General features: G+C 35.0%; 1 protein-coding gene across 2 annotated transcripts; it reads left to right on the plus strand.

Moving 5' to 3' along the window:
- Nucleotides 1-3,439: 3,439 nt before the first annotated feature.
- LOC122052726 (TOM1-like protein 4) lies at nucleotides 3,440-14,524 on the plus strand. 2 transcript variants are annotated; one of them, XM_042614402.1, is made up of 11 exons: nucleotides 3,440-3,620; nucleotides 3,724-3,763; nucleotides 3,831-3,951; nucleotides 4,702-4,780; nucleotides 7,186-7,284; nucleotides 7,366-7,479; nucleotides 8,129-8,322; nucleotides 9,794-9,875; nucleotides 11,634-11,719; nucleotides 11,841-12,029; nucleotides 13,623-14,524. In XM_042614402.1, exons 3-11 carry the CDS (start codon nucleotides 3,839-3,841, stop codon nucleotides 14,230-14,232), a joined length of 1,566 nt encoding a protein of 521 aa, XP_042470336.1. In that variant the 5' UTR covers nucleotides 3,440-3,620; nucleotides 3,724-3,763; nucleotides 3,831-3,838; the 3' UTR covers nucleotides 14,233-14,524. The 2 variants fall into 2 exon arrangements, with proteins under 2 accessions (XP_042470336.1, XP_042470335.1); XM_042614401.1 differs by lacking the exon at nucleotides 3,724-3,763.
- The last annotated feature ends 2,398 nt before the right edge of the window (nucleotides 14,525-16,922 follow it).

The following is a 16,922-nucleotide window of genomic DNA, read 5'->3' on the forward strand; positions in this document are numbered from 1 at the left end:
TCCTGGTGAGTGAAGCCAGGCAGTTGGTGAAAGTCCTGGTGAGTGAAGCCAGGCAAGGGAAAGTCCTGGTGAGTGAAGTCGGGCAAGGAAAAATCCAGATGGATCAAGGATGATCGGACATCTGGTGTTGTGAAGGTCAAGTAGGTCAAGGGAGTGACCGGATACTTGGCACGAAGAGAAAAATCTAAGTGGGTCAAAGGGATTGACCGGACACTTGGTAGGGAGTCTTAGCAGGTCAAGGGAGTGACCAGATGCTAAGCATGAGATACCAATAGGTCAAGGTTGATCGGATATTGGTTTGGAAGGCGTGGGACTTGGTTTGGGCAAAAACCAAGAGCTGGATCGATCAGTGGATCGATCCAGTGATACACTGGGTTATCTGATCGGTCTGGTGACCGATCAGTAACCAAACAGTATGCTACTGTATGTTATCTGATCGGTCCCCAGGACCGATCAGGGTCTTCCTGGACCGATCAGTGGAAGCTCTGATCGGTCCCCAGGACCGATCAGGGTCTTCCTGGACCGATCAGGATATGTCCTGATCGGTCCAGGTATATCCTTTGAGATTCAACGGGTATCTCCGTCTTCTTCGATGTCTGCTTTGCAGGTGCAGTTGTAGTTGCAGGTTCAGGCTATATAAAGGAGATCGAGGGCTGCTACAGATTACTTCTTCTTCTGGTTCGAAGCTTCTGCTTCTTCTTCTTCGCTGCTGTGATTTGAGCTCGCTTCTGCTTGAAGCTTCGTGTGAGCTTCATCGGCTGGTTCCTGCTGTTGTAGGCGTCTTGTGAAGCTGCTGCTTCATCCAGTCGAAGAGAAGAAGGCAAGCTAGTGTTGTTACATTTATGTTCTTAGCTTCTTGCTGTACTTGTACTTCTGTTTGCTGTTGCAAAGTTTGTGGCGAGGTTTCTCCACCCAGAAGAAGTGTTCATTAGCCGGTTCTCCGGGGTCTCATCCACCGACGGATTGGTAGGCTTCGTCCACCTTACAGACACGCCGAGGAGTAGGAGTTTATCTCTGAACCTCGTTACATCGTTGCGTGTTGAGGTTTGATCTTCTTGTCTTTGTTTCTTTGTTTTATTTTCTGCTGCGCTAACGTCAACTTGTAGAAAGAAACGAAGATTTGGGGTCGGCTATTCACACCCCCCTCTCTAGCCGCGACCATCGATCCTAACAACTGCCACCGGTGACTCCTCGTCCATGACATGGTACATCACATCATCTGTAAGACAAAGTCTGATTGTTGTTACTGCCTTTGTCTGAAGTTCTTCCCAATCTAATCTCTTCATGCTTTCCAGTTTCCTTTCTCCTAGCGCCTTCACCATGCCTTGTTGCACCAACAAGTCCATAACTCTTCTCTGCCATAATCCGAAGTTCCCAGTTCCGTCAAACTTCACCATATCAAATTTCATAGAAGTCGTCCCCGACATGTTGAAGAAATCCGCTAAAAACCTATAGTTCTGAGACCAATTGTTGCGCAAAGAGAGGGCAACACCTCTCAACCTCTACAGCGCGAAAGAAGAAGAAGAGAGAAAAGAGATCGCGCGGAGCAACAAGACAAAGACGCATAAAAGGAGAGCAAACACGAGGAAGGAGAAGAAGAGAAAGAAGAAGAGTTATCGTGATTTGGCGGCGTGCCTACTCCACAAAAATGGCCAAAGCTTTACTAGAATTCTATTTGCACAAAAGAATTACATTACATGATTCTTATGATTGTTATTGTTCAATAAGTTTATAATGATCCCTATAAATAATGCATAAACTCCAGGTCCGGTAAAATCATAACAGAATTTTATTATAAAAAATTACAACAGAATTCTATTATGAAAAACCATAACAGAATTCTATTATATAAAATCGTAACATATTTTATTACAAAAATTTTTAATAAATTTTTCTTCCATAACATCAATCGCATTGACTCTATCCAAATATGAGTTACCCATCAATAATACTAGATGTCATGTGAGGTTCCCTTAAACGAACTTATAGGGAGGCCCAAGTAGGTCATATTGACTGGATGCACGGACAAGCCTAGTGCAAATCAAGAGTAATTAGATGCGAATACTTACGGGGAGGCCCGGAACAGGTCAGGGTGACCAGATACTCACGGGAAGGCTCGGAGCAGGTCAAAAATAATTAGATGCACATGAGGAGGGCCGGAGTAGATCAGGGTGACTGAATACTCACGAGGAGGTCTGGAGCAGGTCAAGAGTGACCACATGGATGCTCGCGGGAAGACTCGAAGTAGGTCAGGATAATTAGATGCTCATGGGGAGGCCCGAACCATGAGAGTAATGATTGTTCTTTATTTGAAGGGAGGATTGATAGTAATACAATCAAAGTCCCATATTAAAAAGATATGAAAAAAATCATGAGATTAAAAAGATGTAAGATATCTTTATTAATATAAGCTATTTGAATAGAATTCAAAAATAAAGACAAAGGGATTAGACTTAAAATAGATAATATAATAATAATAATAATAATATTATTATTATTATTATTATTATTATTATTATTATATATAAATTTCTTCCGGACACAACCACGTTATATGCCTGTATTAAGAAAATAAACAAACAGCGTTAACTCGATTTTCTTAATGTGGTTCAGAATTTCAGTTTTTTATTCTATAGTTTATATATGGACTTATAAAGTGAGTCATTAGTTTTTTTTTTCTTTTAAAAACGAAGAAACCTCTTACAAATCTTCTTATCACGAAAATAAGGTAAATCAAAGTTTGTATAAACCCAATAAGACTAAAAATAAAATAATGAAATTAATATTGCATTTCAAATACTTTTCTTTAGGTTTTCTGTTTTCAAACCTTTCCACCGACGTTGAAAAAGGTAACTACTCCCTTCTAATCTTAGTCAGCTCCATCTTTTTCTAATTTACTGAATTAGTGATAAGCCTCTATCCGATAACGATTCCTTCTGCCTAATGAAGCAATAATTTAAAGGACAATCTCATAGATAATTAATAAAGAACAAAGATTACAATCTATTCAGATTGCGTCGAATATCTGTTAAAATAAATATTATGCATTTACAGATTAATTGAAATGACACCTAAACATGCACCTAATTCAGTTATCGAACGACAGAACAACTGATTAACTTTCCTAACAAACTATTAACTTTATCTTTACGTCCGGATCGCCCCCAAGTCGCTTCGATGCCCCAACCCGATTAAGAAGTCGGTGGAGTCGAAGCTACTCTACAGAATCCGAATCCGTAATTTCAAACCCGAACCGGGGATGGACCACGTGGTTTCATAAAGCAGAAAAGTACTAACTTTACAAAGCGGGTCCAATCGGATTGTAAATCCGAAAAGAGAGGAATTGGTGGATCCGATCGATTGGATCGGGTTTCGATAACCGTTAACCCGTTCGTAAAGTTAGACTTCGTGGCGGTGGATTTTGACTAGAAATGCGAGCCCGTGTGAAAGAATGAGGACGGAGTAGTAGATGTTTGCTATTATATTCCTCGCGATCCCTCGAACCGCCGACGACTTCTTCTTTGCTCTCTGACGATCTAATCTGCCTTTTCGGCTTCTTAATTCCTTCTTAAGATAAGAATTTTGCAGAGAGGGATTTTTCATCGCTCGCTGGTTTGAAGGTAGACCCTCGCTCACGATCTGATTGATTTACTCCTGGAATGCCATGAATCTGCGGTGTTTTGGCTTTTTTTTCTTCTTCTGCTTCTGGTTTTTGTTTCGTAGGAAGAAGGTGGTTTTGAGGGTTCTCGGAGGGTTTCTTTTGGTGTGTTGCGATTTGATATTTTGCTCGACTTTTGTTTGGTGTGCTCATTGTTTCCTTACACGAGCAGATTAGTTTATGATGGCTACTACGGCGGCGGTGTGTGCGGAACGGGCTACGAGCGATTCACTGATCGGTCCGGACTGGGCGATCAACATCGAGTTGTGCGACATTATTAACATGGATCCTGGGTATTTTTTTTTGCTTGCGCTTTCCGTTTAGCAGATCTCGATTTGTCGAGGCATTTTCTTTTGTTTTGGTGTTGCATTTAGTTTTACGGTGAGGGAAGTTACTGGATGGATGAGTCACTTGGTGGCTTTGGGATTTATCAGTGAGCATGGTTGCTGCCTGTTTCCACCTTTCTTCAGCTAGTTTCTTTGGTTATCCAAAACATACTGTTGATAGATTTGAGCCTTTCGATGGTTACATAAGCTTCAACTGAATCGTATACTTGATATTGCCCATCAGCGGGCATTCCCTTTTTCTTCAGCATCTTCATTTTTGAAGGAGTGAACTTTCTTGTGTATGATTAGAGAAATTTAGCGCGAAACATACTTATGAAGTTGCTGTACTTGATGTAATACTATATGTATAGATTATGAGTGTCAATCTTATCTTTTTAGTGTATTATATTAACTAATTTTGAGGACATTCATCTATCTATATATATATGCCAATGGTATCGTATATATGCATATATATTTACACACAACCAATATGTAAATTAATTAAGGGGGTATTGTTAATAGGCTGATTAACTAAGCATCTTAATATTTAATTTCACTGTGCTATTTGATCCTCATTACGTATTAGTTATTTTATTATATTAATATATATATATATATACACACACACACACACGTTTATGTTTCTCTTATAGATTCTTGTTATTACTAAATTGATGTTACAATATTGACATTTCTTTTTACAAATCTGAGCAGACAAGCCAAGGATGCACTGAAAATACTAAAGAAGCGCCTTGGAAGTAAGAATCCAAAAATTCAACTTTTGGCACTATTTGTAAGTATTTTCTCTTCTCTTCCTCTAATTATATTAGAAGTAACAAAACTTTCCTGATATTAAAAATGAAATTATTCATGACAAATGTACAGAGTGTTTTAGTTACAATTCTTTAGAAGGAATGCAGCTATATTAGTTTTTTGTTGGTCTAACTGCTCAAGTTCTCTTCAATTGGGGATGTCACATGTAATAGTAAAAAATAATTTGAGCCATCGTCTTGACAGGCTTATACAATTTTACTGTAGAATCCTATGTGTTGTGCCCTATCCATGAATTTACTACAGATTCTTTAGCAAGTATTTGTAAAATATATGTCGTTTAAGATTTCACAGTGTAAGCACATATGAAAAACAACTTCTAAAGCGTGTACAATGGAATTATATTTTGTATGTTTACTGATACAAATTGTCATGTACATTGCAATATCCATCATTGACCATAGTAGTTATGCATAAGATTACTTAAAATTTCTTGCTAGATATCGTTTCAATTCTAGGCAAGTGTATGAAATATCATTAAGAGACCATAAAGGACTTTGCATCATTATCATAGAACTATTCTAATTCAGGTTTGTCCTAATAGTCTTTATCTCATAATGATATACACGCTTGTAATATGTACTCCCCATATTTATCCTGTCATATAATCTTGACTCCCTATGAGGCTTCAAGTTGGGTTTACTCGGTATCATTATGGATTTCTACAAATATGAGAAGAGTACAGGCTTAAACGAATACCAGTGACTACAAAAAATAATTATATGATGGGTTAAAGGTTTCAGGTGCAACAAAATATGTAGAAATTGATGCCATTGATCATAGTGAGATTTTCAACTATAAACTCATTATATAAATTAATTTCATCCCTTGTGGTCAATTTATTCTTGTATAAAATATTTACACTTACATGTATCATGTTTAACCATATCCTTTTCGCGCCCTTTCCGACCATATGTATATACGACTAAGTATTATAACTAATGTACTACAATTTGTTTGGCTTTCCAACAACACGAATTATATATAAGTATATAAGTGGGGTTTTTTTAGACACATCACATAAGTGTGTAAGTTAATGTTTGCTGAAACTAAAAGGGCCTTGTTCCATAGTAGGAACTAGGAAGAAATCATTACTAATTTTAATCGATCTTTTGGTGCTAAAATCATTTGCTGAAATCTCGTGACAATATTATTCCATCTAATTTTGGATTTGTTTACTCTGTATATATTGTCTGAAACACAATCACCAAATCAGTTATTGAAATCTTGTGATAATATTATTCCATCTAGTCTTGGATTTGTTTACTCTGTACATATTGTCTGAAACACATTCACCAAATTTGTCAATGTTAATGGACAAGGATTTGGTTCACTGATAGTGTGTTGGTGCTCATGTCATGAGCCAATAACCAGAATATTGTTAATATGTGCATTGATGCCTCATAAATATATGTACCAATGCAAGTAATCTCGTGGTTGAAATCCTTTGTTCTCTTGGTTTAACTAATATGCTTTGACCTCAAAATTCAGATGGATCCATCATCCATGTGTCAAGTGGATAAAATTGAAGGAATGACTTGTTGGTTAGGATGATTTCAAAATCTCTCTTATAAAGGACTGAGAAAAGAGAAAAGTACAGGATAATCATTCTTATCTCGAAGCATGAGAAGGGGCAAGTGGATATTGACATTCAATTTTCTGAATGATTATTGATTTTCAAAGATTAAAAAATTAAGCATGTTAGCTTCTGGAAAAATGTCCAGTTTTCCTTTGTTAGAAAAATAGGAATTTTCAAAGAACATTTGCAATCTTTTTTTTGACTTCCCTATCTAATAAAAAATTATTTTTTATACATAGGATGATTGGTCTTCCTCTAAAATATAAGGAAAAAAATTATCATCAAGCACATTTTTTGTTGATAGATTTCCTTTACTTTGATATGGAACATGGAGAACTGGGGAAAAAATTCTAAGAGAAACACAGCCTAAATGTGTTTAGAACTTTACTCTCCTAATAATTAGAGCAGAGTGCATGCAGTTGAACAATTTGAGTGAAAGTGGTCAAAGGACTCAAAACCACCTAGTTTTGTTCAGATAACCCATTTTAACTATTGTTAGTGTAATTCAATTTGCCTGTTTCTATTTGCATTGGGTTTACCCTGATCCATAGTAGTTAAACTAATTGCAAGTTAATTTGAGTTTGACTGATTCAAGTCAGAAGAAAACTAAAATTCGTTGGCTAAACTGTGCTTTCAGCCTTTCACACTGAACTCATGAAACAAATATCTTTCTAATGTGGCTCTTCTACCTTTGTTTTTTTTTTTGGCCTTAGAACTTCATTATGTCTATTGTTTTTGTTTGTATTCAGATTGCATTGATGATACTATTTCTGGAAAACTTTAACTAGGTGCTAGAAACTCTGAGTAAAAATTGTGGGGATAACGTTCACCAACAAATTGTTGAGCGAGATATTTTACATGAAATGGTCAAAATAGTGAAGAAAAAAGTAAGTATTTCTTTTAGTTATGATCTGATCTTCTGTTAGCACCTCTCATACAACTGAATTACATCTTAATTTTATTTGCAGTCAGATTTAAATGTAAGAGAAAAGATACTAGTCCTAATTGATGCATGGCAAGAGGCTTTTGGAGGAGCAGTAGGAAAATATCCCCAATATCATGCTGCATACAGAGAACTTAGAGTATGCATTTGTCCTGGCACCTTTATTGTTTTTGTCCCTAGTTAATACCTTACCATTGAATGAAATCAATAGTTTATAATTATATGCTGATAAATTCTTAATATGTTAAGTGGAAAACCTCATGCAGTTTTTGGTTTTCTTTGAAATTTTTGCTACAACATGAATCATTATCTAGTTGCAGCAATTTCAAGATGTTATTTTAGCCCTAGGGAATGTTTATGTGTTCTTTATCACAAAAATATTTATTAACATCCTTGGTATGTCATAATTCATCTTTGTTATGCACTCTATAGATGATATGAGCATGCACAATGATCAAATGATCCAATAATTTGACTAGCTGATAATTGGGGTTGTAGGAGTGAGGCATAGAGTGAAAGCAAAGAAAATTCAATTTAAAATGTTTGGGAATTACTAGTGATAGAGATTTACATAGAACTTGATGATTATGTTATTTGAAGTGTTTTTTTTTGGAGTGGGGCATGCTTTTGAATATTTGAATGTGTTCTTAGAATGCTTCAAGATCTGATCTGACCAACAGATATTTATTATGTTTCTCTTTACTTCCACTTTGTCAGTTTCTTACATTATAGGGCTGTTAATGTTGCTCCTATTGATCGTCTAGTATTTACTTTATGGATTGACTTAGGCTGCTGGAATTGAGTTCCCACCCCATACTGAGAACACTGTGCCATTATTTACCCCACCACAAAATCATCCTATCTCATATCAGCCTGCTGCATCAGGATATGAAAATGCTACGTCATCATTTGAAAATGCTGCATCAGCATTTGAGACTGCTGATGTAGGAGCTTCACTTCAGTCTGATTTTTCTGCTCTCAGGTACTTTCTTTGTCCTTTTGGTTTCACAAATGTTCTTAATTTCATAGTTGATCACTTTAAGCTCATAGTTTATTGCATATTAACTAAAGTTTAACCTTCAATATCATTATTTTTTAAATGTTTTGTTCAATATTAGGTGCTATTCTTTGCTTTTGTTCTGAAATAATTTTGGTACTAAATGAAATTGAATTCAGAATGTATCTTTGCAACCAAAGTTCACATATTTGTCATACTGAATTAGACTGACAATTTATTGGTCTTGTGAGTATAGGGAGTCTAAGTGTGGTCATGTGCCATTGATGAACAAGTTTCTTTCAGTAAACCACATGCTGAGCCTTACATTTTCGAGTTGTCTATTAAATAAATGGTTATGCTTGGTTGACCCTTCAGATATCTAATTTGTACTAAATTGATTTCAATAATAATAAAAAAACAAAGGTGGGATCCCATCCAAGAGATGACTTGAGAAACACATCATAAGGGAGAGCATTTGAAGAAAATGTGACACAATCTCCCTAGTACATGGCTAGATCCATAAGTAGAGCAATCCACCACATAATAGTATAAAACAAAGCCACATCAGTAAGAACTTTACTCTAAATAAAACTTACGCAGAAATAAAGTAAGCTCTAAACAAGTTCCAGGGACACAAGACCACATATATTACAAACACAAAATCGAACCAACATCCATAGCCTCAACAAGGTAGAAAAAAATTTACATAAAGTAAACATGAAAATGAAACATAAGCAATAAACCAATAAGAAGGCTCTAGGATAAAGTAGAAGCTGGTCTGGCATCATAGAGTCATCCTAGTGAGCCAATCATGGGCACAAAACACCCCAACCTGGGGATCTAGGGATCAACACCACAGAAAGTAGGGTATTAGTCCATCATATATAAATATTTCAACCAAAATAAACAGTTAAGTTTGAGTGAACAACCTATCACTATAAGTTACTAATTGTAAAAGTAGTTAACTACTAACAATAAAAATAACCTTACCAACATTTATGCATGTGTGTAATATTCATATAACTTGCAGGACAGTGAATAGTGTGCCCATTCACTTAACAAGAGAAGGGGAGCCTTGGCACAACGGTAAAGTTGCTGCCATGTGACCTAGAGGGCATGGGTTCTAGTTGTGGAAATAACCTCTTGCAAAGCAAGGTAAAGTTGCATACAATAGACCTTTTCGTGGGACTCCGTATTGGCGGGAGCTTCGTGCACCGAGTTGCCCTTTATTCTTTGTATCACTGGGTGAATGCATGCTCTAACTAATTACCAAATGAACAATGATCTGATACTGGCATGCTCTTGATCTGTTATTTTGTTTTAGTTTTAGGACGTGAGGCATAAAAGATTTAGGTAAGCTACAGTGCTTTGTGAAATATATTTTTTTGGATCTTTTGTTAATATAGGATTTTTTTTTAAAAAAAAAGATTCATTTGAAATGCAATTCCTGATGCAGCTTGGAGGAAATTCAGAATGCTCAAGGAGTAGCAGATGTGTTATCTGACATACTCAATGCATTAGATCCAAAGAACCATGAGGTAGAGTTTTCCCTTTTATTGCTTTTAGAAAGGTAACTATATGATCATGCAACTTACATTCTCTCAGCTGATTCATTTCATGAATTGCTTTGATTATTTTTGTGAATGCTTTTATATGTATCAATTTAGGCCCTCTTAATGCATAATTCAAATTGTGAAACTTGCACCTTAGTTCTTATTAAAACTTTGTTCTGTCTTAGTCTTGTATCATCTGTGTGCCCCTTTAGGATAATATTTTTTTTCACTAATTGGTGTTCGGCTAGAAGAATCATAGTGTTCGATTATTGGGAAGTAACATTTACAAAAATCAATTATTGGATATAAAATGGCGAGATGTGTGGAGTCATTAGAAAGGATAAAATAAAATATTCATATCTGAGAGCTTTAGGTAAAACATCATTATGAGACCTATGCCCAAATGAAAAAGATTGAGGGTTGCATTAGGCTAAGATAGTCAACCTTAAAATTGTCTAGACCAATGAACACAAGTCTTAACCATATTTGTTGGTCAATAGATGGATGAGATTCATATAGTTGAACTTAAATAGTTAGGTCAAATATGGTTGACAATGCAGATAATCCATGAGCATTCGGTGTAGTTACAGTAGATTAAGAAAATAGATTAAGATTGTAGCGACATGTTTAGAAGGAAACCAATATATTTTATATCTAGACGAGCTAAATTGAAGGTGTCAGGGGCAGAGGAAAGCCAAAAAAAATCATCAATGTAGTAAAAAGAGATCTTATTGATTTGAATATAGTGACAAAGCCTTGCATAAAGTTAAATGGAGGAAAAGATCCATGTATTCGATCCCAAGTAATTGAGATGAACATGATTGGGAGATGCCGATGATAATGACAATGCTAATCTGGATGAGGATGATGATATAGTCCCTTTTATGCATGTCATGTTGCTATCAAATTGTTTTATTGGTAAGTTGAGACCAAAGCTTTATCCTATCTTGTATGCTAGAGGATGGGTTAATTAATTTATCTTGATTTTTTTTGGTTTTCTAAAACCAATCCAAATATTTTACTTGCTTTGGTTGTTGATTAAAATTTGAAAAAATATTTGAAATTCCTCTAACCATTAAGGAATTGCCTTGTTTTCCTTAGGAGTGACTAATAACATCACTATGTTGATTGAAAATATTCATTTTTCTCTAAATTTGTCTCTTCTACCTCGTCTACTAAATTATTCCCCTTCCCCCAACTCATTTCCCTCCTCAAATCATCCCTCAATGTCAGTGGAGAATTAAATATAGTGAATGCAAGGGGTTGTTTCAGAAACTGTTAATGGTTAGCCTTCGGTGAGGGTGGGGTGCTTGATGAACAAGGGAAGGCTCGATGTGTTGACATGGTGGCATTCTCCTTTGATTGCACTTTTGTTGTTTGCATAGTACTAAGGAACACCAAGGATAGGGAGGCTAATGGAGTTGATCAATTTGATCTAGTTCTTCTTTGAAATAGAAATTAGATCATTTTAACCTTTCATCTCAATGTGTATTTTCTCCCATAATGTTTTCAATTTCTTTCACCAACTAGGAATTATGTTTCCTCTTGATGATTGAAGAGGGAGTGTGAGTCTCAATTCAATGTCTTTTATGCGACTAACTACCTAAATATTAGCTCAACCGCCTTCCCTTCTTTATACTATTGGTTGGCTGCTAGTGGGTCAAAATTATGACTCATCAGATTCTCTTCTACCTCAATATTAATTAGTATCAGAATGACAATTAATCATTTTGCATATGGCAGGAGTTAAAGCAAGAAGTTATAGTCGACCTCATTGAGCAATGCCATTCTTTTCAGAAGCGTGTAATGGTTCTTGTGAATACTACAGAGTACATTCTCAAAACTTTTGCTACTTTTACTCTGGAGATAATGAATTGAGATCTTAGACACTAATTCTTTTGGAAAAAAACAAAAATTATACATAAAGAGTTTGACTTTTGTATGTTGCAGAGATGAAGAGATTCTTTGTCGGGGTCTGGCACTGAATGATGAACTTCAGCGTGTGCTTCAAAGACATAATGATATGTTGAAGGGATCTACTCTTAGTGCTGGAGTGCCAATTGCTTCGATTGCACCTATTGTCAATATGAACCATGAGGATGATGAGGTTGAGGATGATTTCTCTCAGCTATCTCTCAGGTACTAGACATGAGGATTCTCTCTGTCCCTGATACTCACCTTTCTGAATGAAGTCTTAAATAAATTTGTAAAGAAGTAGAGAATATACTAAGCTATCTCACCTTGATGAAAGATAGTTACGGAAGTCAAGTGGCATTATAATTTGTAAGAGAAGTAGATTTTATTTTCCTTGTAAGTAATCCATAATCATCAAGAGAAAGAGTTGGAGGTTTTATTGACATGGTTGGAAATATAGCTGCAGGGTAGAAAGGTAATGGGGAGGGAGGGAATATCCATTGCTGAATTGACATATTTCATGGATTATTCATATACATTTTTATGCTGCTTCCCCTCACCTTTCCTAGTTATTCATCCAAATAGACCAAACAGGGACTGAGGCATCAAAGGGAAACTTTGTTGGCTATATGCACAGTTATTTTTTTTTTTGCAAGGGAAAAATTATGCAGACAACTAGGAGAGGCTCAAGTGGGACTTGAGTCCATTTTAGGTGAATTTGAGCTTGAACATGTTGTACCTTGGTTTTTATTTATGGCAGAAGAATACTCTTGGTATTTATTTCATGCTTCATGCACTGTAGCAAGTCACAATATTAGAGGTTCACCTTGAATGAATCCTTCTTTGAGAAAACTGATGTTATTTCATATTATGCTTGTAAATGACGCCGTACAGCGTAGAAAAGGGTTCTTATGATTCCATGAGCTTCATACTGTCACATTATAATCCAAATGAATTTGAGCTGAAACCTTGTACAAGTTGTAATATTCACTACTAGCACATAATGGATTAACACGTCAGCAATCCACAGTGTATTAGTGAAGTTTGGCATCTCTAGTAGACAGATTAGGGGGTGGAGAGCTTCCTCATCACCATCATCTGAGACCAAATCACAATGTAGACAATACACTAATAGGGTTGATCTAAACTCTTTATTTCTAGAAAAGACATAATGAAATACTTTGTTGTTGATTTTTCCTGTTGGTTTGTCTAACATTTGAATTGAATTGGTTGGTGATTGGTTTAAAATTTCTTGGTTAGGCCAAATTTATCTTTAGTGAAATAATCAAAGTTTGATTAGAAGATGAGAGTCTAGCATGATTGTGAATTAATGAAACTGCTTCTTTTGGTTCTTATTTTATTCTATTTAATTCTGAATTTATGATGTGCTCAATTTTAGATATTTGCAACCAACAGTTCAGCTTTTTCTTGCTCAATTTATTTCTCCATTTTTTTTTTAACTGATGTGCTGCACTAAGAGACTTAATAATATATTCTTAAGCAGATAGATAATTTTTGGTTTAGATATTCTACTTGAGCATGTCCTAACATTCAACGTTCGTTTTTGTATTATTTCTTAATGCCTTTGCTGAAGTACATTGAAATCATGATACCATTTGAACTAAAAACTGTCATTGTATTCTTTATCTAATGTCAAATTCAATTCACTTGGAACTAGAAATTATTCTATTATCAGGCACGGTTGTTATTATTCTTTGTTGCCTATGTTCTATCATGAGCTCGACCTACCTCATATCAACATTTTTTTTGTTGTATAGACGTACCTAACAAAATAAAAATGTTTGGAAATTGCTCCAGGACTTCTAGGGAGAGTGCAATAGGGCAGAGCAAGAATTCTTCTAGTGCTGGAAACGCAACTACCCTAAAACCTCCTCCCCAACCCTCAAAGCCAGTCAGGGAAGAGGCAAACTCAATTGACTATCTTAACGATGATGTTGCTCCTCCTAACCCACCATTGCCACCTTCCCTATCTCATTCCATGCTAGCTTCTGATACAGCCAGAGTGTTAGAGCCACATGGTCTAACCAGTCATGCCGAGCCCATTTCAGCAACGAAATCCAGTGCAGAGACACTTCCAAAATCTCATCAGGAGAATCAGACTACTGGCTTACTACCACCTCCCCCTTCAAAATATGGCCAAAGGCAGCAGTTCTTTGAGCAACAAAAGAATGTTTTATCAGGTGTGGGCACAGTTCGTGATGGATCTGTTTCTCAAAATAACTACTCTTCTGATCAGGGAAATACCAGCCTTAGTCCACTTCATCAACAACATTTGGGAGGACTGGACTCGTCACCATCAGCAAAACAAACCGATCCTGAGGATGCACTCTTCAAAGACTTGGTTGATTTTGCCAAGTCTAAATCTTCTTCATCATTAAAGCCACCCAATAGCCGCAGAACTCGCTGAGCAGTGTGCTAGAGCATGCTCTCCGTAGCTTGTCTTGCTAATGGTTTGGTTGTCTGGCTAAGTTGAGCTGACTTGTGAAATAAAAGGAGACGTCTGGGAGTTGGGCTGTTTTAAAGTTGTTTATCCTGTGGTGTATATGATATTGTGAGAAGACCACTGCATCCTGCTCCACTTAAGGTTATTTGTATGTAAAAAAGAAATCACCCTTTATACATTGTTGACTCCATGCCATTTTGTACAAAAGCCACATCTGAATGCGCCCTTTGACGAAGTGTCAATTCATTTCCTAAAACATCAAAGACCTTTGTGAGCTTTTTGCAGGGTAAGTTGCCAGGAGTTTCTTCATCAAACTTGTCAGTATCTTTGTCCATTTTATTTCCAATGCTGCTTCACATTCATGGAAATTTCCAATGCCAAGATATTATAGTTTTGGAGGGAAATGAGACTCAAGGAGACTCGTAAGGATGACTGTTCAATATTATTGAATCTCCTTGATCTAGATAACATTATCAAAACTACTTCGTTGCACCCACTGCTGATTGATTTGGTTATTGCATGCCATGAATGTTCGCTACAGGCAAGTAGAGATTTGTCTAAAACAATACAAGAACCTAAAGGTTTCAAGCTTTAACATTACAAGCTCTTGGAGAGCTTTCATTTTCATTAGTTTGGCTCAGCTAGTTAAGCTTTCAACCCCTTTGACAAACGAATTTGACTATTGGAACAATTTTTTTTTATATAATGAAGAATATTTTCGTTCCACAAAAGTCATAAGAAAGAGCTGATTTGAATATTTTGGAGCAAAGAAATTCAATCAAATATTAGAGGACGAATTTTTGATTGATCAATATTTTTAATTCATCACGTTTTTGCCTTGTTTTAATATGAAAGTAACGTGAACCCATCCATGCCAAGTTAATAATAAAGAAAAAAAATATTTTTTTTTCATATTTATAATTATAAATTCTAAATCTTATTTTTTTTAAGAGAAAATTATCTTAAAAGACCCTATCACAACTTTAATTTTACATCCACTCACCATGTTAAAAAAAACTTTATTCCTACTTCTTAACTAAACATAATGAACATCAATTTACCCAACTACCCCTATATTTTTAAAGTACAAAGATTCTAAATATAATATATTAAATTAGAATCTAGTATATTTTCTATCAAATATGAATTTACATTATAAATGATGCTTAATTAGATAGAAAATATACTAATTTTTTTTTAAATAATGTTCAATTGGATAGAAAATATATTAGTTTTTTTTAAAATAATGTTAAATTAAGGAGAGATTATATTAAATGAAAAAAAATCATACTCAATTTGATAGAAAATATAGTTGATTAAATTTAAATGTACTAAATTTAGAAGGAATTATACCTTCTTTTAGATTTTTTTATATTTAAATAAAATAAAAGATAATTAGATAACAATATTTACATGTAAAAAATTTAAGTAAATACAATTTTAGATGAAGAAAATTTTAAGATAATTCACCGTTATCCTCAGTTTTTATTTAATCAACAACATTTAATAAAATCAGCAAAATTGAGATAAACAAAAAAAAAATGTTGAAATAATAATCAATAAAGTTGAAGTTCAAACAAACTACCAACTTTCCCGTCTGCATTCCTAATTACCGCGTGGAATTCGACGCATCCATAAACAACAAATGGACAGAAAATTCCTGGTGGAACAACGCAAAACTATCGTACCGCATAAAGAGGCTGATTATTCACATAATTTGGTATGCGTCCTTTACTATAAACAGATTTACCTCGGTAAAGTTAGTTGCTAGCATATGAAGTATTATCATCATGAGATTTGAGGATCGAATTTTGATAAAGTTGAGATAAATGTCTTTTTTATGTGCTAGTCATTATTTCAAAGACTAGTAGTCGGTCATGATTTATCTCCTCTGTGTTGATTCTGGGACGAATTGACGGGAGAGCTGGGGGCGAACATATTCATCTTTTATCACCTTAATTATTAGTACCGATAAATTAACGGATAATTTTTTTAATGGATAATTGATAAGGTTAAACTGATAGACCATTCCTTGGTGTAAGTATAATCATGATGATAAAAGGTTTATAGTTCTAGGAATAATTGACTAAGATGCCAACTAAAAACAAGAGTTGGATGATTTTCAAAGGCATCTTAATAAATCAAAAAGATGTCCCCCTAAAGTATCCTTTTTATATTATTAATCGCCGCAGTTTTATCAAAACCATTATATCTTAATAATTTTTAAGTATGTTAAAAAAATGTTAATTAAATTGAACTAGTTTTAAGTAAGAAATAATTTGAAATAGATATTTTTTAATTAGCATTAGAACAATTTTAACTAACTTATAAACCCTTTGGCCAAAATTAGTAAAGAATGATATTTTGGATAAAAATTAAGATAAAATGTTATTTTTGATAAGCCCCAGAATAAAAGAGTATTGTTTTTTTATTTTTTGTTTTTAGTAAGTTTAAACTTTAAGATGTTTTTATAACCAATTTAAATTTTTTTAATGGATTATTTTGAAAAAAAAAAAAATAGGTGCCGGTGTGCCGGGTGCGGGCGGGGGGCAAAATGATGATTATTATTTATTATTTTCTAAAAAGAAAACAGAAACTCCACGGTCGTAGACTGGGACCCACCACGCCTTCATGTATTACCGCCTCCCTGGCCG

This window comes from Zingiber officinale, chromosome 3A (assembly GCF_018446385.1).
Source record: "Zingiber officinale cultivar Zhangliang chromosome 3A, Zo_v1.1, whole genome shotgun sequence".
In the NCBI taxonomy this organism is placed as follows: Eukaryota; Viridiplantae; Streptophyta; class Magnoliopsida; order Zingiberales; family Zingiberaceae; genus Zingiber; species Zingiber officinale.

Bases quoted from the DNA above. Each gene is read 5' to 3' on its own strand.
- LOC122052726 (XM_042614402.1), top strand. From the start codon at position 3,839: ATGATGGCTACTACGGCGGCGGTGTGTGCGGAACGGGCTACGAGCGAT. The intron at 11,720-11,840 runs GTACATTCTCAA...TGTATGTTGCAG, and splicing joins GTTCTTGTGAATACTACAGA to AGATGAAGAGATTCTTTGTC. The intron at 12,030-13,622 runs GTACTAGACATG...AAATTGCTCCAG, and splicing joins TTCTCTCAGCTATCTCTCAG to GACTTCTAGGGAGAGTGCAA.